The sequence below is a fragment of the Ammospiza nelsoni genome, chromosome 6 (assembly GCF_027579445.1).
Source record: "Ammospiza nelsoni isolate bAmmNel1 chromosome 6, bAmmNel1.pri, whole genome shotgun sequence".
NCBI lineage: Eukaryota > Metazoa > Chordata > Aves > Passeriformes > Passerellidae > Ammospiza > Ammospiza nelsoni.
Genome location: NC_080638.1, coordinates 12953225 through 12978217, shown reverse-complemented (window position 1 = coordinate 12978217; position 24993 = coordinate 12953225). Strand labels below are relative to the sequence as shown.

At 39.5% G+C, this 24993-nt stretch overlaps 1 protein-coding gene across 6 annotated transcripts in view; it reads right to left on the bottom strand.

Moving 5' to 3' along the window:
- The window catches only part of SBF2 (SET binding factor 2), a 231677-nt gene that overhangs the window by 169839 nt on the left and 36845 nt on the right, over positions 1 to 24993 (bottom strand). For 4 of the 6 annotated variants that reach the window (XM_059473902.1, XM_059473896.1, XM_059473897.1 and 1 more), the window contains exon 2: positions 16490 to 16578. In XM_059473902.1, coding sequence (XP_059329885.1) covers positions 16490 to 16578 — 89 coding nt within the window. Of the gene's footprint in view, positions 1 to 12847; positions 12927 to 16489; positions 16579 to 24993 lie in introns of all 6 variants that reach the window. The other 2 variants (XM_059473899.1, XM_059473898.1) reach the window with 2 other exon arrangements.

Below are 24993 nucleotides of genomic sequence, written 5' to 3'. Positions count from 1 at the left end.
ATATTGCCACAGCTTTTAAGAAAGACCTCTGTGTTTTCCCACAAGTGTGGCACAGCTGCATCCCAAAGAGGATGTATAAACAAGTACGGACAAGCACTCAAGTTTAACAGCACCATGTACAGTCTTCCCACTCTATGAAAATGTGTGATATTCCTTTACTAAAATACCTGAAATACCTACCAGAGCAAAACAAATTAACATCCTTTACATCACCTCAGGTATTTTCAGGAAAGGTACATTACCTTCAAGTAAAACCTGAAGAAAATGTAAGCACAGTACAAATATACAATATGCAGTGAAAACATGCACAAACTAATTTCAAAGAGGAAGGATAACCACAGGAGGTTCAGTATGGGAATTCCAATACTGCTCCTACTTAGGAACATTCAGGCAGTGACCAGCAACCCAAGCTCCAGAGTTCTGCTCCGAATGAACACAAGTGAGCTGGCCACAGGCCTTTAAAGCACACTTGCCAGCCTGATTGAAAAGTTTAGAGACAAAACCCCTGCTTGGAAAACTTCATTAAAACAGTCGGTTTTTTTCAACATTTCCACACTTTTTAATCACATGTTCCTGTATCAGACAGAAATTGAAAAGTCAAAAAAAAAAAAATTGACAGCAAGTACATACAAACTGAAAGATCAGCATCCACAATAACCATTCCCTCCTCCTCCTGCCACATCCCAGTGGTGGCCCACATAGTTCCCCTGGGGAGCTGTGCCCAGGCACTGCTCCTTGGGCTGTGCTGCTGCCAGGAAAGGAGCAGGTCAGAGCGTGCTGGGCCAGCCAGGCCACACAGCACAGTCCCACTGCAAGCCCTGGCTCTCCCTCAGCACAGAGAAGTCTCACATTAAGAGAGCATTACTCCAAGATAGAACCCCACCAGCAGCCTTGACCCTCTTTGCACAGAGGACACTCTCACAGTAGCAATGAGCCCAGCTTGGAAGGAAAAGCAAGTTCTAAAGGCAGGGGAGTAGGACTGTAACTCATACCAGCAAGAACCTGTAGCAATTTGTTTGTTGGAAAATGTGATAAACCTCACGTAGACTTGACTGGTTTCAGTCTAGGAAGCGGTGATGAGTCTGAAGCCTGTTGCTGTCAGAGTGCATCACTCAGCAGTCATAAGTATCTTTTGAAAACAATAAATTAACTGTCAGAGGGAGAAAAGTTCTGTCCAAGATAAGGAAAATGGAAGTACACAAAAACTCCAGCAAGTTACATATAAAACTACATCTGAAAATTACTGAGAAACGTGGCAGAGAAATCTGCTAAGGCATGAGGATTAGAATCCTCAAATCACAGAATATTCTGAGTTAGAAGAGACCCATCAGGATCACCAAAGCCCAGCTCAGGACCATCCGCAGGAGTCCCACATGTGCCTGAGGGCATTGTCCAAACACTCTTGAGCTCTGTCAGGCTGGTGCTGAGAGCACTGCCCTGGGGAGCTGTTCCAGTGCCCAACCATTCAGTGGGTGAAGAACCTTTTCCTGATATCCAACCCAAATATTCCTGGCACAACTTCAGGCCAGGACCTTCACTTCTCTCACTGTCACCACAGAGAAGAGACCAGTGCCTGCCCCTCCTCATGCCCTCCTCAGGAAGTTTTACCTGCACTGAGGTCTCTCCTCAGACCCTTTTCTCCAGGCTGAAGAGACCAAGTGACCTCAGCCACTCCTCAAAGAGCCTCCCCTCCCACCTCCCAGTCCCTCATCTTCACACCCTCCTTTGGTCACTCTCTAATAACTTTATAATTTTCCTATATTGTAGATCCCAAAGTGCACACAGGACTCGAGGTGAGGTCACCCCAGTGCAGAGCAGAATGAACAATCCCCTCAATTACTACTAAGATTTGTTTCATCATGCATCAGAAGGAGAAAGCTTCTGAAAACTGATGATGACAATGGCTAAAATAAGAGCAAAGGTAAAATCCCTCAAGGAGGAATGAAAAAAACCCTCTATGAAGTCTTTCTATGTTATAGTTCCTCAGATGGGTTCCTGGGGAAGTTCCCAGTACAAAACTGTATTTTGGATGGGAAGATAGAAAAGATTTTGGAAAATAAAAATGAAAGTATCAGAGAGCATGATTCCAAGTGTTCTGTGTAATCAAAATATAAAATTAGGTAACTCTAAATTGTGGATTTCTGAAGACAAGACAACATAGGGTTATTGGAAGTAGGCAAATGTCTAATCTGTTTATAAAAGCATTATCCAGAATCTTTGCTTTCAAGCAGCAAATGTGCAGAAGACATCAAATTACAGAACTCATAACCCTACAGAAAAGCAAATTACACTGGAAAAGAATCAGAAAGGCTTCTCTACAGCTAGATCATAAATCATCCATCTATTAACAGCTCTTCAACAAAAGCAAATTGATGCACTCCACACAATAGAGTCACTTAGTAAAAAGTCTTTTAGAAGGAACATTCAAAAGAACTCTCAATCCAATTAAATTGTCATGGTATGGGAGAACAGTTCTCTTTTGAAGTAATAAGCTATTTTTAAAAGTAATAAATGGGTGTTTTTCCCCAAGAGATGCAAATTAGATCTCTGCTGGGCCCTGTGCATGTGTCATAGGGGCTGACTTACTTAGGGGGTTTATTGTTTGTTTCCTACACATAATTTCTGAACATATCACAAACATTCAACAGTAAATTCATCAAGTCTGGGGACAGTAAAAGAATCTGGAACAGTCAATACTAAAGTCTTCTATGTTTGTACATAGAGGGTCTTACAATACCAAGCAATTGGGTAAGCAGTCAGTTCCCTAAGTGCAAAGAAGAAACTAAAGCACATGAAAAAAGAATCCTGAAGATGCATATGCATCTTCAGAAGAACCAGACCTCTTGTTGCCACTCAGGAAATGGAACCTGAAACATGGTTCACTTTAACCACATTAGCTCAACTATCAACAGTGTAATATCTCCTAAAGATCTTCTAAATCCAACTCCCTGCCCAGGAGCAGGGACAGTTTCCACTCCCCCATGTGGCTCAGAGTCCCATCCAACCCTGCCTTGAACACTTCAGGGATGGAGCATCCACAGCTGCTCTGGGCAACCTGTTCCAGTGCCTCACCACTCCCTCAGTGACCCTTCCCTATCACCTCATCTAAACCCATTTTCCTTCAGTTTGAAGCCATTCCCCCTTGTCCTATCTCTACCTGCCCTTGTAAAGAGTCTCTCTCCAGCTCTCTTGTAGCACCACTTCAGGCACTGGAAGGCTGCCAGGTTTCCCTTGGCTTTCTCTTCTCCAGGCTGCACAACCCCAGTTCTCTCAGCCCTTCCTTACAGGAGAGGGGCTCTAACCCTGTGATCTCCTTTCTCCTCTCCCTGTGGATCAGTGCAGCCTCTCCAACAGGAAAACCCAAAGAAAGGGTTCCTCAAACTAAAAGGAAATTATAGACAACTCCTGGGCACCCCATTCTTGCCTCACTCAGTGCAACACATCACATACTGTGAAACTGAAACAGCACATTCTTTTCTGCCACACTTAAAGCCAGTCATCTGAAGAGACAGGAGTCATTACATTTCCTTCTTTGAACTTCAGAAACCACCACTAAATTCAATCCCTCATTTAAATACTGCTGCCACTCTAGTGAGGCTCTTGCAACAGACACGTAAGGCATTACCCATAATAGGTGAAATCGTGCACATAAAAATGCTGTTACCTAATTCACAGTAGTAAATTCATACTTTAAAAGGAAAGCTTATAAGCACTATCATATTTAAGCAATAAGACATAAGAGGGTGTGCATATGCTGTAATAATGACACACCTTAATAATATAAGAAGTATGTCAACTATTATCCCATACTACACACCCTAAAATGCTTCAGCATAGATTCCATCTATGTATTTAACAAATGAAATTAGGATACTTAGAAAAGATGTTTATTTAGTGGCTGATAAGCTCAAAATGTTTCATTAAAAAAAAACCCAGCCAATACATAAAACATGCCACCAAATATTCCTTTTCAGGTAATGCTTTCCAGCCATTTCTTTTCATAATCAAACTACAAATACAGACTGTTAAAAAATACTGGCATCATTAAACGTATTCAGATCCTGCAAGAAGAAAAGAAGAAGTTAAAAAAGGAAGGAGAGCCAATGAAAATTTCATTTTCTGTAATTTTGAAGTGTTCTTGAAAGCTTAATGAGGAATTTTGAAAGAAAGTTAATTAAGTTCTTCCCTTTTTTTTTGTTAAATTGCTTCTGTCTTTCCATTTCAGCAACCAAAGAAATAGTTCAGTAAAAACATCCCACTTAGGTTATCTCTGTTAATTCTCTGTCTGAACTCAGGGGCTGGAGTTAGGTGGCTTTAGCTGAACTCTCATACACAATACTTCTTGCAGTCTAAAGCCAAAGTCAGCACAAAAATCTGACATTTGACTACATTTTCCTTAATTATATCATTGTTCACCTTGGAACAAACTGAAACCTTTTGGAAAATATATTACTGAACACTTCACTGAATACTATCTACTTTGCCACACAAAATACAAATATAATTATGTTTGTGGCAGCCAAAATAAACCAAATTTAACAGTGGTGTTGCCTTCATTTTAAACCAAGCTAAAATATATTTATTTATTAATTGCATAAGATTCCACAGAAGTTATTACTGCAAAACATCTTTCTCAGACATAGGAACACAAATAGTTACTTGCTCCAGCTAAGGCACACTTAGTACAAAAAAACGATATCAACAATCTTTCAGGCCGCATCAAACTTCACAATGTTATTGTTATTTAACATATTTCCATTCAATCCATCATTCTTTGGTTATTAAGTTTCCCAAATAATGTAAATTTTTCATAATTCTATTACCCAAACCCAGAGAAAACTGTAGATATATATAATTATTACAATAGTCAGTTTTCCAGCTACACAGCTGGAAATGCTGCTAATCTTTTGGATGAAAGACATTCAGACATTAAATGACCAAAACACATCAACATTGTTACTTAAAAGGCTGTAAGTGTAACAAGAATCAAATCTTGAATTTCAAACTAGAAAACTTCAGCCATGCTTTTATAAATGATTCAGCCATAACCCAAAGCAGCAAGCAACTTTTCAGAGTCCTTTTTGCTCCTCAGTGCCAATTCAATAACTCGCTGTGGATGCTGAAAATCTGCTTAAGCAGAAGTGGCTGCTGTGAACACACATTGGTCATAGGAGCAAAATATTTAAATTGGGAGGAGGGGGAGAATGCACTCTCCACCCACTTTTTGAGAGGTCTTGCCAGTTCCTCTGCTTTTTAGGAGAAGCAGCTCAAATCCAATATACAAGACATGAGCCAGATATGAAAATGGTCCAACAACAAATCTTCAAAATTGCAAATGCCAACAAGTCTCTACAAGTATATTACCAGGCCAGAATGCAGGAAAATCCTTGTGAAATAAGGTTTTCTGGTATGCAGTTATAGCAAATAATCATGAGGTGATGCAGAGAACTGGACAAATCTGGTATTCCAGGAATGTTAAAAACATCGAGGTCACGAATGCACACTGTAACTTTAGTACTCACTTCTTATCCCACTATTTTGACATTAAATCTAATTCATTCTTCATTCTAAGCTTATAAACTGTGATTTTAATGAACATCTCTCTTGTCCACTGCTGTAACACATGTCAAAAAAGAAACAATATAGTTAAAAAATGAAGTGAAGTTGATTCTGCATATGCCATGTACGTAACAGGAGTATTGCTTGTTTTTAAAATAATACATCACACCATAGATCTGTCAGTAAACTAAAAACCAGATCATCTCTCTTGGATCAAAACTTTGAATTTATTTACATTTTTTTAGAATAATGCTCCCTGCACTCCTAGCTCACAGGTAAGCCTAAGAAAAAGCACCAAAACCACAACTGCACTGGGCATTTTATTACTAAAAGAATATTTTGATTGCTTATAATTCAGTGTAATGTACTGCATGAATCCACACAAAGTAGTTACATAATCCAGCCTTGTCCTACCAGTCTTTCACACACACTAGAATGGATTTGTGTTCAACTGCCTTTACTTAGATAAACAGCTAAATGAAGCTTTGAAGACAGACCAGGGGAGAAGGGGGAAAGGGACACAAGCACAAAGTTAAAGCCACTTCTTATATTAAATTCCCCACAACTTATGGCAGACTGACAGCAGAAATACTAGCAGCTCAGTAAAACAGCAAATCATTTTATTGAGAGGTGTGACTACTATTGTGTATTATATTAAAATTACTTTAGTCCCAATTTTATATATATGTACTAGCTGCATTTGTCCAAGTAACTTGGCAGAGATTCAAATCAGAAATATACTTTCAACAAAAAAGAAAAAAGACATTTTTGACTTGAGTATAACCAAGACTGGTGAGTAACAGAGCATGATCTGTTTTTCTAATCTCCTTTTGTTGACATAAATAAAAGATCATTTCACATCCGAGTGAAGGAACCAGCCAATGTAAAGGAAAGATGTGCAAGCAGTTGGGGAGAGCTTTATGACAAAATCTGGACAGAAAAATTTCTTCAAAAGCATTCAGTATACCTTAGAGCAGCAGTAACTTTTATGTTAGAAACATAAACCCAGGATGGGCAGGGCAGGGAGCACGAGGAATTTGCTCTTTTCTAGGGAAACATGCTGAGAGCAGGTGATATTTTAAAGGACACAAACCTGCAAGATTTGTGATATCCAGCCAGGGAAGCTCAAGCTCCAAACACCATCCAAGAGAAGACTTGGGTGTCAGAGTTCTCCCTCCTTGCCCAGGTTCACTGCACAGCTCAGATTTAATTAATTGCAGGCTGAGCAACAGCTACAGACTCTGCAAGGATCACCACACAAGCAGCCTTAGCCACAAGCAAAGCCTCAAGTGCCTCCTGTCCAAACCTGCAAGCTGGAGCTTCATTGATTCACATTAGCAGCATTAGCAGCCAGTTGAAATGCCTCATTTATTACTCTATTTTTGATTTTTTTTTTCCCTTTTTAGTTTGTGCTGGTATCCATGACAGCTAAATAAAAGCACCTGCTCAAGAGATGCTTTGACAGTGTGTCCTTGAAAAACAGAGACACTGCAACCCCAGAGAGCCCAGAGAGGTCTCTCTTAGCAACATTTAATAAAGTTCTAACACTCCGTGGATCAGCTGCACCATGAGCACTCATCTGAAAAATTTATCACTTCTCAGAGTTTTGGCCTGCACTGATTTAATTCTGACATCCACAGAGCAATGCCTGAGGAGTGAGAAAAAAGGAAAGGTTTTGTTAGGAGCAGTCCAGGTAAACTGCAGGCAAAACTACTGGTTCCACACTTGGAATTCATTACAAGAAGTCCTGCTTGTAGCAGATCCCCACTCAGGAAAAGTTCAAAGACAAAACTCTTCTTGGTCACTAGCCCTAAAATCAGCACTTACAAATCACATCTGAATATAGTTATATTTCTCTTCTTCCTCTTAATAGAAGCTGTATTTTTCATATAAAAGCACATTATTTCTTTACTCTTTTACCTTACTATGACCATGCCTAAACTCCTCTTATAACAAAAATACAGTAAATTATCATTTATTGACTTCTACTTAAAATAAGATTTCTTCAGTAAAATTCTCATAGTCACCAAATCCATACTGAAATCAGGATCAGAAGCATACCAGATAGTATAAAATACCACTTTATTACTAAAGAATAATACTAGAAGAAAAAGGCCATGTAAACAGCCTGGCCACCTTTTGTATCTTCTAACCTTGAAGTTCATTCATAAACTACTTTTTTTCCATCTCCAAGCACCAGGTTTTGTATAAAAGAAAACAATTTGTTACATGTTACTGGGGTATCTACAAAGAGTTCAAAAAGGTTGGACAACAAAACCTGCAAGTTTCAAAGTGGTTCTGCCAGTTCCATGCAACCACCCAAAAGCCAGCACCACCACGCTGTACTGAAACAACATTTAGTGTTTGCTTTATAAACAAACAAAACATCCCAACCTCAGGATTCATAAACTGAGCTCTGTTTGAGACTTCAGTTAGTAGTGGTGCTGGAGGCTGACGGACTACTTTTTGGGGGAAAAATTTAAAATATTGGTCCAAGTCCTTTCCCAGGAATTCCACATGGCACAGCCCCAGCCAGGCACTGGAACAGTGGAATCAGCTGCTGCTTTCTGCATTGGTGCTGTCAGGTGCATGCCTGGAGCCACTCCGACCTTCATGGAATCTGGAAATCAGGAATTACACCAACTGGGAGGTGCAGAAAGACTCTGCTCTTTCTGCTTGCCTTCAAACTGGATAATGCAATGACTAAATGAGCTGTGGCTCATGGAATGCACAAAATTGTGAAGTATCATCACAAGATTTGTTAATGTTCTTTTCTGTTCTTTGGTGAGCACAACTAGGACACCCCTTTTATAATTTATTATTAATAAGCATTTACACTGCATAAAGGCTTCAAAAAAGTTTTCATGGTTTAAGAAGCCAAGCTTTAAAACCACTAAGATGATTCAAGCCAGCAGAAGAAACCTGCATCAAAACACACCAAAATTTACATAGAGTACAAACTAAAAGGTCGGTCAAACTGGGGAGTTGGGGGAACATAATGATTTACAATTACTACTGATTAGAAATTCTTAGCATGAAAAGTATCAGTTTTAACAAACCACTAACAATTTTAAAAAAATAAAATACCCTTATTTTCCATTAATCTGTTTTCTTGAACTATTAGAAAACATTCCAAAGTGATTTACAGTCATAGGAATCAACTTCATAGATAAATTATTTCTGGATTCCCAGAACACATTCACCGACCCAGTTCAAGTTTCACAATCTTGTCTCCAGCCCAATAGGCTGTGTTTGATTAGCTGCACATCATCTGCCTTTCTGCACAACCCCAGAGAGGATCCCTTTGTGACAACTGGATATAGAGTTGTAAATTCAACACACAATGCTCTTGCTGGCTGGTTTTCTCCAAAACCACACCAATTCTCAGCTCCCTGCACAAACACACAGAAAAACCAAACCAACCAAACAAAAAACCCCAGAAACGTCAGCCCAACAATTGTCTCAATTACAGAACTTCAAGAGCAAAAGAAGTTCCAACTTCTTACAGAAAGCTGACAGACAATCTGTAATAAGGAGCTGAAACAAAACATAGGATTTCAAACAACAAACTGCAAAGTGGTTCTGAGGTAATTCAGTGGTTTTCAGGATTGTTATATTTGTCCAATTTCTCTCTTCCTCTCTGGCACTTACAGGAAGATGACCCAGTGGTGTCAGAGTTTGCTGTACTTAACAGAGAGAGAAACACCTGACAATCCCCCCCAGAGACCAGGTCTCATCTCCCACGGTATTTCTCATTTTCCACAATATTTCTTCATTCAACTCAATTCTGATGCCCCAGCCTGGTCCCATGGAAGGCACACAAGAGAGCCAGGGCCTTTGCTTTTCAGATTAACAGATCTAAGGAGAACCTCAGGAGATTATCCAAGCAATTCCCCTTTCCATGCCACACTGTTAGCCTCACACATGTCATTCTCCATCAGAAACAAATAAGACTGCTCAAAATTTTCATTCTAAATAGCATGTGCTCCATCTATTTAAATATTTGTTACTGGTTACACCAAATCTCCTTTGCTAGAGAATCCATTCACTCACCATATTCTCAAAGGACAAGGAGAACAGCTTATCCTCTTCATTTTATTTATCTGAAGTCTTCTCAAGTCCAACCTCTGGCCATTTCAGAAGAGTGCTTACCTTTATTCAACAGTTAAACTCCTTTGATTCATGCTGAGCTCCACTTTTTAATTTGTGGAGACAACAGATGGGGAAATGTAGACACTACACAAATAACTTGGAGAGGTACATCTGCACATGGCATGAGGCAAAACTGGAAACAGGAGCTTTGTATAGCAACACAACTGATGTTATAGTGCACAAAAATTCATTTCAATTCATTTCTGTGTGCTTGGGCCAACATAAAAACAGTAAATCCAGAGGGTGCAGCACTCACAGGAGTTTTAATTGCCTTAGAAATGGACATTGGTTTGTGGCTCTCCAGATAAATTGCTCTTTTGTTGTTTGCATCCCAAACTTCCATGGATTTATGATCATATAGAATTATTCTGAAATAATCAGTGATGATTAGTCCAAAGTGGAACAGGTCACTTAGGCTAAAGAACCTCCTCTGATGTTAAGGACATGCTCAGCTTTTCAAGAACATGTGTCACTCCACAGTCATGTGCTGCATTCATCCAAGTGAACTTTCAAGGATAAACTAATGTTTTTTAAAAACACAAAGCACATCTGTAACCAGGCTAATCATAAAGTTGAAAATAATTAAAACCATTATTTTTTCCTCCACAATTTTTGATATCACATGAAAAACAATAGGATTTCTGCTCTTCAGTTTTGGTTTCTGGGGATACAGCCCATTTTCACATCACGTGTTTGAGACGCATGCTGCTCTCCCTTTTTAGTCAAGAGTTTTTTCAAGAGCTGAAAAAAAAAAATCAACCAAGGAACAACAAAAAACATTTAATATTTAAAATTCAGAACCTTTGGGAAAAGCAGGGTCTCCCAGGAGACTTACTGTACACAGACAAGTCTGTAAGTTACAAGGTGGAAATACCAAAACACTCCCAGAATTTTGTGAATGTTACAACACCTCATGGCTTAACTGGGGGGGTCTCAGAATCTCCTCTGCAGACTGTTACACAAAAACCCCAAAGCAGAGACTCAGAGAAGCCCACATTGCAGTCTTGCCTCTAATTTTTAAACAAGATGAGAAAAACTTATGGAGAGGTAAGAAAGATGCTGTATCACACAAAAAGCTTGGGTGGACAAAACCATCTCAGGCAGTCAAGTACTATCTGTGGAGATGACAGAACTGGACAAGGAAGAAAACCAACCCAAATCACTCTGTGAGTCTAAAAATATCTGTATTTCTTTAAAAAGCTTGTAAAAATGGCTTTCTCCTCCAGGGATCTGAAAAGAATTTAACTTAAAATGCAAGTATGTGGTTCTAAAACACTGTGATAGATGCAAAAAAGGTTACACTTCAATATACTCCATTGAAAGATTAGAGAGTTGGAAAAGTTGAAATTCCAAACAGGTGTCACTTCAATATTTTATCATTCCTACCAAAACTGCTGACTGTATGCTCTGATGTGATTATTTTTCCAACTCAAAACAAAACTAAGAGTGGATAAAGCAGATTAATTGAACTCTTTGACAGCATTTAGTCAAGTGAGACAAAGCTATACTACACAAGGACTACTTCCATGTGCTTAGGTACAAAATCAAATTATCACATTAGTTTACAAAATCCAGAAGCTAACATCCATTCAGTAAGACTAGATTCTAAAACCACAATGTAGTTGTTTTACAGCACAGCAGAAATGCAACTGTAAAATACACCACATTAAGGGCACTCTAAGTTGTCTAGTGGAGGCTAATATGTCCAAAGAATATAAGCTGAGTCCAAAAACACTCTGACCAAAAAAAAAATCTCTGTAGTTTGGCTATCATCTGTTTCCTACTAAGTGCTGAAAGCACCTGTTCTGCAATATGGGAATAAAAACAACACAAGACATTTCCAAGTGCTTCACTGAGCTCTGCAGTGCAGTTGTCCATTGAAGAATTACATATGTAATGAGCTTTGAGAGGTAAAAAGTGTTTGAGGGGAAAGAGGAGCAAAAAATCCCCCACCAAACAAAAAATCTCTGCAGCTGAGCAGGTGCACTGAAGGTTAAATGGATGTTGTAGACAACTCTTTATTCAGGTCCTTAAAAGCATTAATGTTTGAGAAAAATTGGCTTACAGATCAGCTAGCTAAGACTGAAGCATTCAAAGATTAACTCCTTTAAAACTTTAATCACTTCAGGCTTTAAATGTCTAATCTGCACCCCCAGTTGTCTCTTATGTCTTATTTAAAATAAGTAGTGGAATGGTCAAGCATCAGATTTTTTCTCAGAAAAGATGCCTTATACCAAGGTGGCAAAACAAAACTAAGAGATCAGCACTTGAATTTTGAAAGTATTGCTTCTGACTGAATGTGTAATGACTTCCAGAGACTCTGCAGTGGAAATTTTCAGAAGTTTAGGAGTTCTGAAAAACTTTTCCACTTTAAAATTTGGCCTTCTTTTAAATGTCTTCAGTAGAGTGCAACTTGGAAGACAAATGAGCGGTTTTGGTGGGGTTTTCGTGACAGATTTTTTCTCCCCATTCCAAGTGTAAAGCTTCAAGAGAAGTAAATATCAGTTAAGATCTCAGAGGTAGAGCTGTAACTCATAAATCATGTATGCAAAAATGAAGTGGAAATTTGTACAAGACCAACTAGATCAGTCAGAATACAAATACACTTTGAAAATGCCATTCCTTGCTCTCATTTTACAAAACTCATGGGGTTTTCTTGTATCTCAGGTTAGTTGGAATTTAAAAGTTGAATCCAGTTTTTCATAAAAGACATATTCCACATCCATTTAAGAGTTTATGTCTGAAGCAAAACAAGGGTGCAGAAATGCTGAGCTCCACAGCAAGGGCTGTACACAAAGGAGGAATAAACTGATTCCAACAACTCCAACTCCTCCTTTAGAAGGAAGCAGGCAAACTTACACATCCCAAAGGGATACCTGCAGCCTTTCTCTCTTAGTCTCATAACTTGTGTAAGTGGTCTTCAAATGGTTGTATTAAACAGCACTTTTTACCAATTAAAAATGCATTTTATAATTGAAGTCATTCTTTGGATAGGTGATTATCTTGTCTAGAAATACATGTTAATTTCTATACTTGACCACACTTGAAATTCAAATTACTGAATCATGACACTACTGCTAACACCAGCAGCAGTTACAGTGGGAAATTTCCTTCCCTGCTACTCAGGAACAGTTACCTTGTCTGGAGTTGGAACTGGATATGATGAGTTTCTAGGTATGACTTCCCTTGGCCTCATTAAGAGCAGTCTCCCAACCCTGAGTAATGCAGGTGAATTAGTTTAGCTAATTTAGCCCTGGGACAAAAATGACTTTACAATATAACATTACATACCAAAGCTTCCTCTGATGCATAACTAATTATGATGTCTAGAAAGTTACACAGTGAAATTAAAACTGCATTAGAAATAGGAAAAATGTGCGGAAATGTAAAGCTAACTCATTCAACCAACACGCTCTCTCCAGCATTCTTTCTACAAGCAAGATCAGGAAGTTTGATTGTCCTAACCTGACACTGCTCTGTATGCCTCAGCTGACTTCACAGGGTTATTTCTACACTTAAGCTGCATCTGAAAAAAACTTTCCAGAAATAGACAAACTATGGAGAAGGATACCAAAACATGTTAATTTTAAATATCATGGGGGGCAGCTATCAGATTGGGGTGTTGTAACTGCATGCTTTCAAAAAACCAGTGACTGAAATGCTTTTCTGAGCCAAATATTTTATTATCTTTAAGAATGAGCATAAATCTCTCATTACCCCTCAAAGTCAGCTTACTTCCATGGAACTGGAAGAAACTCACTCTGACTTGCATTTGTCAATAAATTGCAGATGGACTGCTCTTGGTCAGTAAAATGAAGATCCTCAGATTGTAAACTGAAATTGTTCCTTAAATTTCTCTTGAATAGTCCACAAAAGGTTCTAACAAATGGAAGAAGTGGATTTTATTGCTTTTGAAGTAACACTCAATATATATATAACATTATGAAATACTGTATCCTATTCACAGTTACATCACACAATAAAATGTTTTCAGCCCCTTAACAGCTACTATAATTATCAATAATCCATTGCAGAAGATTTCAGGTATGTTTCACAGCAATTTGCAGAGGTCTTATCAAAGTTTCTGCATTCAGCTACAAACAGAACAAAGTTTAAAGCTGTGAAGTTCTCTGTGAAGTAGCAAATGCAAAAATATTAAGAAAAACCTCTTTAGGTAATTTCAGAGGATGCAGACAAGTAAGAGGAGTAAGAAAACACTGACCAACACCTCCTGACAGCATCATCCCCTCAGCAGACACTCATGGTTTTGCTCACCACTGACAACCACAAGACACACAATTTATTGAACAAGATAAATTAAAGTACCTGACTTGAATAAAATGGAATAGAGTTTATTTCTGTTGAATTCTGGACAATGTGCTTACTCCCAGCTCATGTGTTTGTGACCAGAACACAGCTATCATGTTGCTCACATAAAAACAGACACATTTGAATAACTCTTAATCCTTTAATCCAGAACACATACACACCAAACACAACACCCTTCAGTGAAATTCAGACTGAAATCACATTTTATAATGACCCAATTCTCTATATTTTTGTCAAACTACCAAAACTACAAAATACAGTCAAAGTGAAAGGTGAAATTGAGTCATCATTCCTAGAGATGTTCTCAAAATGATCCCTCTTCATTTAGTCAAGGGCAAGTCCAGTAGACCCAGTTTGTCCCACAGGTGCCTGTTTAGCAAAACTCGGCTCAAAAAAAACCAACACTCCCTTCAATCCTATCATTAAGCATGAAAAGCTTTGGCTTTTTTCCTTCATGAGAACACAGTGAAGAGAGCTTGACACGTTTTTCAGATATAAACCATGGCTTTTTTTCCATTTAACAGAAACCAAACAGGTCTTTCAAAGAAGAGCAAGTACATTTAAGAGGATATTAACTCAAACTTACCACAGAACTAAGTGCTATTAATAAATATGTCTCTCTTCAGTCACGTATATATTTGTCAACTAATCTATTCTCAACCTTTTCCCCATTTCTTAAGGTGTGCCTATTACCCCCTTAATGATATTAAATCTTGAGATGACAGAACATGGTAACACCGCTTTTCTTCTTTCCTTTCCATGAATTAATTTTGATTCTTGTTAGATACATCCAAAACCTTGAAAAAAATTCCTGCCAACATCTGACTCTCCTAAGTGATTTACTTCAGTATTTGATCTTTGCACTAACTCCTCAATCTTCATTAACTAAAATTTTATTTGCCACACTTGGAAAGCAGATCAAAACTTGACTGATTTTGCCAACTGGCTGAATTGATGTTGTTAAATTGTCAGATTTTGTTTTATTTGGAAAGTTTAAAGTTTTAATGGCTTGGCCTAATGAGTCATTTGAGAATCAATACAGAAATAACGTTTTGTCTCATTAAAAAAAAAAATAAATATTTCTTTAGAAAGGTGTTTCTTGTAGGGCTAAAATCCTACAATTAAACTTAAATGGGAGAAAACACCTGAGCACAGATTAAGATTCACTGCTTCAAGAGAAGGTGTGCCTATTTATTTTATTTATTTTTCACATCTTCACAGCTAGTCAGACCCACTGCTCTCTCTGAACAAGGCCAGGAAGATCTGAGATTTAGATCTGTGGCACAGAGTAAACCTCCCCATGACTCAGCCCCTGGGGTTGTTTGAGGCAAGATGAACCCTCCTGGCTGAACCTTGGAGCTCCCCCTTTTCAGCAGAGCTCGGCATTGCCAAACCTGGGCTTGTGCAAGTGCACCAAGAGGCTGCAATTCCCCACCACAGGGGGAGAAATCCTGCTCACCCCAAAGAGCAGGGCAGGGCAAGCCCTGGAAGGCCAGGCTGGGGCTGAAATGAAAGCCCAGAGGAGGAGAGAAGGAGAGCGTGGCCGTGAGCTCAGGGAGGGAGCCAAGCCCAGTCCCCTTCCTGTCCCTCATGAGAGCACAGCACGTGGCAGTGGCACGGGGCAGGGAGCTGAACACTCCTGGAAGGTGCCAGACTGGGAAAAGCCTGCTCTGTTGGCTGTGCAATAAATTCAGTGAAGACTTGGTGTCCTTGTCCTCTGCAGCTGATTGTGCCCCACAGCACAGAGACTCCCATTGCAACATTTCCTAGAGCCCATCTCCTCCCACAGCTCATCCTGCCCCAGATGTTGCTCAGTTCACACCAGTAAAAGTTTCGCTCTGACTTCTCAGAAACCTCATTTCAGAATATGACCACAGTCCTTCCTTTCTCTTCAGGATTTTTAGAGACAATATGCTGAGTGAATCCCTGATCCACCTTTTCATTGCATCCCACAAGAAGAGACCAAGGAAGGGAAAACAGCAGCACCTTGGGAATTCCCTGTTTAAAATAGATCCCCGCACACCAGCCTTGCTGACCATTTTAGTAAATCCAGTTTATTGGGATATTATATTAATTTCTTTTTAAATCTACATTATACAAATATGCATTTGTAATTATTTGAACATGATAATGAGAAGTCATCTGCCATCTGAAGGCTCACAAAACACAGGAGCACAAATAAGCATTTCTTTTAAACACACAGTTTATAAATCTGCAGCAGACATTTTCTATATTCAAGGAATATTTACTTAGCTGTGCATACCAGAATAAATTATCTTCTGTTAGCCAAAATTGTTATTCTTAAACCTACAATCTATCCCCTATGCTCACTAATTTCTACCCATGCCCTGTTGGGTTAAACAATACAGATCATTACATGAAGGGATATTTATGTTCCAAATGCATGCAAAAGAAATGCTAAAACTCGCGAAATGTAGTGCAAACTTACCAACTCTATTCCCTGTGGAAAAGGAGTGTCTTCCCAGTCCTTCTGGGGAAACCTTTGTATTATCTTCCCCAAACCTTCTGTTGGTCCTGCTGAAAGATAAAATCCAATTACTTAAAGGCAAACTGGTGGAATTGAAATCACCACACATTTGAGAATATTTTCAAAATATACCCAATATTAGTAAGTTTTTCGCCATGAGAGGCAGAACACACTCCTCAAATGTGTCCTGCAAGTCATTTAATAAAGACAATCCTAACATTTTCCAGCACTAACACCAGGAATCACTACATGAAATGAAGATACAAGCTGCATCCAGCCTCTACCTTTCATGTTTTTAAAATGACAGGTGATTATTGGTAATTTTGGTCTCTCTCTACAAAGAGCACTGAGTTTAATATAATGGATAATGTGATATTTAAAAGAGAAAGCAATAATTTCTCAAGAAGCAGTCTTCCAAAAGAAGCCTATATATTGACATAAATCTGCAGATTAGAATCCCCCATGATTGATGCAGGATGCACTTGCTCTTTGTCAGTATTTCACACCGATTTCCTTGGACAAGTCAGCAGTGGTTTTCCACACAGAAAGATGTGAAGAAAAGCTGGTAATTTCTGGTAACTTTTCTGATGCAACTGTGTTCTTTTTTCACATGTTCCTTTTTTTGGAAGCAACAGTGCTATAGATCAATTTTGGAAACACCACAAATACCCCAAAATTGCAGCACTGTGTCACCCTGAATGGTCCAGGAATGCACAGAATTACAAACAGCAATTTTGTTCTTCACCCTCTGAAATCCTGGAGAAACTTTTCCCTGCTATCCAACCTAACCTCCCCTGACTGAGCTTGAGGCCATTCCATCAGGTCTGCTGCTGGCCACCAGAGAGGAGACCATGAACAAGCTGTAACTTCAATGGCCCCAGGTCCCTTTCCACAGGGCTGCTCTGCAGGGTCTTCGTTCTTCAATCTGTCCATACATCAATGGCAAAGTTGAAATTTGCAACTATTTAAAACACCTTTTAATAGCTGACCTGTCCTATCTAATTGAATCATCTTTTCTGTAAAGTTGTATCACAAAATGTTGAGGTTAAGCATTAAAATTGTTGAACATTTTCTTGTCGAAGACAATCTTCTCAAAGATCATCTTCTCAAAGCTGTACTCTGCTATTATGAAGCAGTCCTATTGATGTATTAGTAGTAGCAGTCCATATGTGCTGCCTCCTATGCAGACACCCAGGCAGCAGCAGTGAATACATTATTCTCCTGGCTTTACCACAAAAAACCATTTTCAGTCTGACACAACTCAAGTCCGCTAGCATAAATCAGTGCTACAGTGACAAAAAAAACAGGCTTCCTCTAAGCTTCCTGCTAATTTACAGTTTGAGTTTGCTGCTATCTTAAAACCCACAAAACATCCTACAAGACAATTGGGCAGAACAATCTGATGGGTCAGCAGGCAGAATTTTCTCCAATTTGTGCATATTTACACTTAACATTCTGTGACTGTGCCTTGGGAATAACCTCAGAGCAGATGTTCTTGGTACAATGGCCATACAAACTACAAGGAGTGAGAGTCCCAAAAGCAATCTCAGCCCCAAGGCAGCACACAGTGTGGCTGCCAAGGGCAGCCTGCTCACAGACTGCAGTCACACAGGGTTAGCTGGGAGCTCTGTGCAGGAGGTCAGAAAGTAAAGGCAAAGGAAGTATCACATTCTAGAGGAGCTGCAGAGATGCTCAGAAGGCAGAGCCAGGATGTGCCAGAGCCTGAGGAACAAATTCAGAGGTGGCTCCAGCTGAAGTTTGTGTAAGGGAAAGGAGCTCTCTGTTAGACTGCAATAACTGAACAGGGTCACCAGCCACTGATCCACTGTTAAGCGTTCCCCTCATGTTCTCTACCAAAGCATTTCCATTCCTTTTTGCAGACAGTAGCAGTGACTGTGGAGTAGGTGACTGCACAAAGGGGCTGCTCCTTCACTGACTCAGTGTCAGAACTTCTCCCCTTGCTGAGTTCAAGTCTCAAATTACCACATTATCTGCTCATCCTAAGTCATATCTTGTCACAGACATCTTTTTGTGAAAATCCTTAGGGTTTTTTCCCTTCTGAGAAGCTGAGGCCTCAGAAACAAAATGAAAACAATGGTTATCTGCTGCTGTGGAATGCAAAAGGTGGATCTGTGATTGGTCTCATGTGGACGTTTGTATTTAGTGACCAGACATGGCAGAGCTGGCTCTCGCTCTCTGTCCGAGCCAGCTGCCTTTGTTTTCATTCTTTTCTATTCTATTCTTAGCTTAGCTAGCCTTCTGAGATGAAACCTTTCCTTCTATTTATTTTAGTATAGTTAAAATGTAATATATATATATAATGAATAATAAATGAAGCCTTCTGAAACATGGAGTCAACATTCTCATCTCTTCCCTCATCCAAGAGCCCCTGTGAACACTGTCACAATATCTCTGTCAAATCTCTTCTTCCTGCACTTGTTCTAGGGCTGGCATGTGGCATAAAGACAGCAAACAAATGCACCCAAAGCAGGGGTGAGCACAAACATCCTCCAGGCAGAGCTCAGCCTGCAGAAAGGGCAGGACTGAGCTGAACAGAGGTATCCAGACTTCTGGAAAAGGAAATATCAGAGAGTTACAGCAGCAAACAGTGCCTACTATGCAAGTTTCTCTGTGGGAACACAGGTGACTTTTTAACTCTGAATTCAGTTTACAAGAGACTGAAACCTCTGACACTACCAACTACAGTTATATATAATGACATCCAGGAAAGTAGCTCAAAATTTCTTCTACTTCCTCATGTTCTGAAGCTATCAACCCTTTTCTAGTTCTCCTTTTACTTGACTGCTACAAAGACTCTCCCTACATCACAGTATAGGAAGCTCTTAATTCAGAATTGAGAGATGTACATTTTTTAAAGTTTTTCATATTCTCTCCTTTATGTCAAAAGCTTACCAGGTTTTTTAGGCTGCTTTCCTTAAAAGGCCACTAACGCTGGCCACCAGCGTTAGAGTTTGCTGCATGTAATTCCATTTTGCTTTCAAGAAGGATTCTAAACCTCCATAGGGATTTCCCTGAAGAAAATGATGTACTGCTGAGCATTTTCTGAAAGCCACACAAACCTCTCATGCTGCCTGAACTTGTACTTAGGGTCACCTCTGGGACCAGAGAGAAACCACTCCAGGGAGCAGCTCCCTCCAGGAGGTGCAGAACCACATTCCTCCTTGTGTCCCCAGCCTGTCCCCACTGCTGGGAAAACACCTGGAAACCAAAAACACTTTCTGTCTCCCTCTAGTTCAGGCCCAACTGATTTAGTACCTGAGTTCTCAAATAATTTGGAAAAGGATCCTGTTCAGAACAGCTCACAGAAGCCTCACAAACATTACAGGTGTTCAACAAACTTCAGGCCCACAGCAGTAAAGCTGAATCTTCAGGAAAACATCAACTTAAATACAGAGAAAGACTAAAATTCTCAAAAAGCTCATGGAACAGTAATTGAAGGATGCTTCATAGAAATGCAATATTTTAAAGGGGAAAAAAAGGGAATCACTTCCCTATAGTTCTGTGTTCAAGATACAAGGATTAGAAGAGTATTCACATCCACCAGGTATGAGTAAAAAAATAAAAAAACACCAACAGAAGGAGCACTGTTAATCCTTCAACAGAAAGGTCCTGTGATACAGATTTACAAATCTACTTATAATACATAAAATCTAACTATTTCACATGATTTCTTAAGTTGAATACAATACAGATAGGTAGAAAACACTCTTCCCATCCCACTAAAATTTGGTTTAGCTTGGGGGGGATTGTTTGGTTGGCTTTTTTAAATGAATCTGCACTCCTTCAAAATTAGGGCAATTCTTCATGATCTCAGAGTTTTCTATGTTTGCAATCACAAGGCAGAATTAATTGTAATTTTATAAATTTGAAAAATAAATAAAATTATTCTTGTCAATTACAAAAGTTACTGAACTGCAAGTTGCCTTCTTTGGGAAAAGCTGAGACCCAGAGCACTTGAAAGAATCTCCTGCACAAGAGAAGACCCAGCAGCTGCACTTCCTTTAATAACAAACCCAGTTCAGTACCATATGCTCACCACATTTCCCCAATACTTTATACTTCAATTACTGCTGATTCTCTGTTGACATTTTTCAATCCAATCAGCAGAATTTCTCAAAATAACAGCAGAATTACAGTAAGTGCCTAAAGCCCATGGTTTGGGGTGAGAGGGTGTGGACACTATCTGCCTTCAGCTGACTTTTATTAAATCATCCAACTTTCAGCAGAGCAGTTGTCTCTGAAGATAACAGATTATTCAAGAGGTGGCTGCAACTCAACACCCAAGTGAATTTGCATTTTTGACTGCTTTAGCACAACAGGAAGAAACAAAATATCAGGTCACGGGATTTCAAAAACTATCATTTTTTTCAATATATGCTACTGATAACTACTGACAACTTTGCAAAAATATTGAAACCACATGAGGAAAAAATTATAAAGGTGATTCAGATTTTCCTATTAATAACTTCACATTTTGACCACAACCCCTTGACTCTGCATCTAGTCTTCTTTCGAGCCCCTTTTATTAATTCTTAACACTCAAAGGACATTCCCTCAGCATTCTGGTGAAATTCCTGTTAACTAAAGCTAATTAAACAAATGTGACACCACATTAAAAACATGCACACAGTGAACACCAGTAGCAACTTCCTCAGTTTGTGCCTGATAGTATCTGCTCTACAGACCTACCAAGATTTCAGAGGTTTTGAGAACATTAGGAAGAATTTCTTCATGGAAGGGGTGATTAGGCACCAGAATGGGCCGCCCAGGGAGGTGGTGGGGTCACCATCCCTGGATGCGGCACTCAGTGCCATGGTCTGCTTGGCATTGTGGTCACAGGTTGGACTTGATGATCTCAAAGGTCTTTTCCAACCTAAATGATTCTGTGAACTGATTAACTCATTAACACTGACACCTTGTTTCTGACCTGGAAAACTTGTTCATTGCAGTGTCAATGGCTTCAGAGAGCCACAGCCACCAGGAAGAGCCCCTGTATCAGCAATGAAGGAATGTTTGTCTTTTGGTGTCCTTCCAAATAACACACAACCTGCCCAAAACCATGGGTGGAAAACCATCATCACCACAACAATCATCAGCACATGGTGGAAAGCCCATGGCTAGCACTGCTCTCTGAATTCAGAGCAGTCAGACAGAAGCTTCTGGAGGTTTTTAAACCACTTCAACTCAGATGCACTCCAGACATCACTCAGACAACAATCTACCAAATGCAGTATTTGTGAGTGTGAGCACAGCATGGGCAATCACTGCACATTAAAAGCATGCTCCATGTAAAATAGGAATTGCTCTCATTATTAATTACATCTACAAAATGTGCCTGGCAGTAACAGGAGACATATTCCTAACAAAACTACTGCCATTATATTATTATTGTCATTAAACACTCATATTGTTACCTTAATAGTCATTCCTAAAAAAGCAAAACTATTCCTGTATTTCAACTGAATTGCAATTTTTTTCTTTCATTTTGTTGTAAAGTTTTGTTGCATAAAGTGAAATACAAAAGTTGTAAAAACATTGCAGCCATTTTTCAAAACCGTAATTTGGCACCTATAGCAATGAATTGCATTTTCACTAAAGGTGCCAGGTTAAAATAATCATTATCACCCTCATCCAATAGTTATGCTGCCTTTAAGAGAGCTTAACTCCTTAATCCATTAAGAATCACAGTTGACCACAAAATAAATTAGGCTTCATATTTTCAGACATTACATTCTTTGCCATGTATAGTACACACACCAAGTGAATTGCCAAGACCAAACCCCAAATTTCAGCCTGTAGGAATTCTGAATGCCAGTCTATACCTTAAACTACTAAGGGACAAGCAACTTGTCTTCCCAGCTAACTTCCTCTCATCTGCCCTCTTTCTCCTTCTCCTTTTCCCATCTTTTTCTTTAAACAGTACAAACATGCAACACATTAAAATTCTGGCATAATTTGCTGGTTCCTGAACCCTAGTCCCCTAAACTCCCTTCTTATATAAATCTTTCCCCAGGAAAGGTCACATGCCATCTCTTGCTCGCCCTTGAAATTCCAGAAGCAAGCTGTTCATGTAACTTACATTCCAAATTAATGAGGACTGCGATACACTGTCTTTTCACTCACAAACCCCTGATAAAAATGCATCTGAGCACCAAGTATTGTTAACATGCAAAGCTTTGAGTGGAAGCACTTCAGTGATCTGTTACAAGAGGTATCATTTCCAGGCCTGAAGAAAAAACAACAGATCACAAAGAACATCAGTAGCTCATGGCATGGAAAATTGTTTAAAATGACCACTGTAAGTATAAAGGTGATGTCAAGGTAAGAAATAATTTCAATTATTCAGAAGTACAACTTTACATGTTCAGAGTTGGGAACACCCTTGTCAGTGTGAAAGATGCACAGGCAGGTGGCAGAGCACAGAACCTCTGAACCTTTTCAAAACAGGACCCAGTGCTAAAGACATCCCTAAAATCTGCTCTGAAGGAAAATTCTCTTTATAGCAAGGCTCTTAATTTGAACCTTGAAGGAGTTTTAAACTATTCAGGACTCTTGTCACTTTTAGGTGTTTTGGAAATGCTTTTCATGGAAGCATGAAGACAACTGATGTTCCACCTTGGGAACAAATGTACCTGAGATCTGTACCTTTACAAACATCACAACAAATCTTGATGCCAGAAGACAGAAAACACTACAGAAGATATCCCCATTTTAACTCAGTCCCTATACAGAAGCCAGTGCTGAAACTAAAGGGAACAAGAAGCCAAAGGAGAGCTAAAATTAAACACCTAGAAAGAAAAATATTTCTTTGATAGGCCTAAAATACATGAAATTCTGAAAAAAATCTGTCCAACCCCCACCAGCACATCACAGGCCATGTGCATCTTAAAGTCTGGATATGGAAGTTTACATTAAGAGCATTTAATTCTGATTTATTCAAGAGAATAAAGACTTTATTGCAGTCTATGGCCACTAAAGGTTAGACAAAATGCTGGCACATTTAGGAATGAAAACAGGCTTCCACCAAGACCAAGGACAGTCTTTGTACAACTGGCACAGCTCAGAAGTCAGTTCATCTGAACCAGGTCAAAGAGATGCACACAACAATCCTGGGAATCTGAACAACAGCCATTCTGGAGGCTGGCAGGATCATCAAGGATGCAGCAAATAATGGGATAAGGCAACCCTCAGGCTCTTTTCTTTGTAAACAGGAAAAATTTGTTGAACTTAGCAGGAAAAAAAAAAGCATTTCCATCTTCCCCCAAATGTACTGGCACTGCAGTCAGGACTACCTGAAATACTTGGGATGGTCCAAAGTCCTGGATGTCTTGGTATTTATTTGCTTTTTGTACTTTTGTAATTTGCAGAGCACAAAGAAAGGGATGTACAAGAAACAGGCTCAATCATTACCACCCAAACCATAGATTGGCATCTTAATTGCAGGATCATCCTTCCCACTATTGCAATAGATACTCTTCTAGGCAGGCCAACATCTTCCTTGCTCTTGGCTATCAGAAATCACTTCTGCGCTTTGTAAATAAAGGAGGGACAATATTCTAGCTTGTATTTTAATTAAGGTAAAGTGGGAACATGGCAAAACATGCCATATCTCATTCCACTAAATCCACTAAAGTTGGTGTTTTTTCTGAAGGGAGGTTAGCCACTGGTACTCTAAAACAGATCTTGTAGGGGAATTTGACATTTAGGGATGAACTTCATCCACTGAAATTGCACCAGTGCCAAGTGAAATGAAAACAGATAAATACCATAAAGAGCAGAAGAGGAAGGAAATGGAGCAAAGGGAAGCAGAATGAGGAATGAATAGGAATGTTACAATCAGCACCACAGGTTAGAGGCCCATTCAGCTGCAGCAGCAGTGTCCCCCTAATCCTCTAACCAGGGATTTGGTCAGCCAAGCCCACCCCAGCTTCTAAGCCTTGTGGAGAAACGTGCCAAATGCCACAAACTCAGTACTATCCTTGGAAAACTGTCTGCAAAGTGCTGCTTCATGCTGAAGGCCACTTCTGAGAACAAAACCTCAGTGACCAGTGGCAATGAACTCACTGGCCCTTGGCAGAGCTCTGTACAAAGTTACGACGTGACTTTGCTGCCATTGCATCTCTCATTTCCAAGAGTGGAACTCCTGCCCAGGCACCAGCCGTCCTTGGAAAAGCTTTTCTGGCCTTCACCTGTGAAGTGCCAGCTGCTCCTGAAGAACCATTTTCAGACCATCATCCCCCACCTTTCAGCAGGATTCCAACTCCCACAGCATTTTATCTAGATAAGTTACTGGTACAATGAATGCAGCCTGGCTGGGACAGCTGCACCTCAGGACTCTTCCTTTCAGACAGGAGTTTGGGACATAACACACTCCTGGACAAACACTCTATTTTTGCTGGGTGGACAGCGCTTTTGCAAAAGCCTTAAAAAATAACAGACAAGAA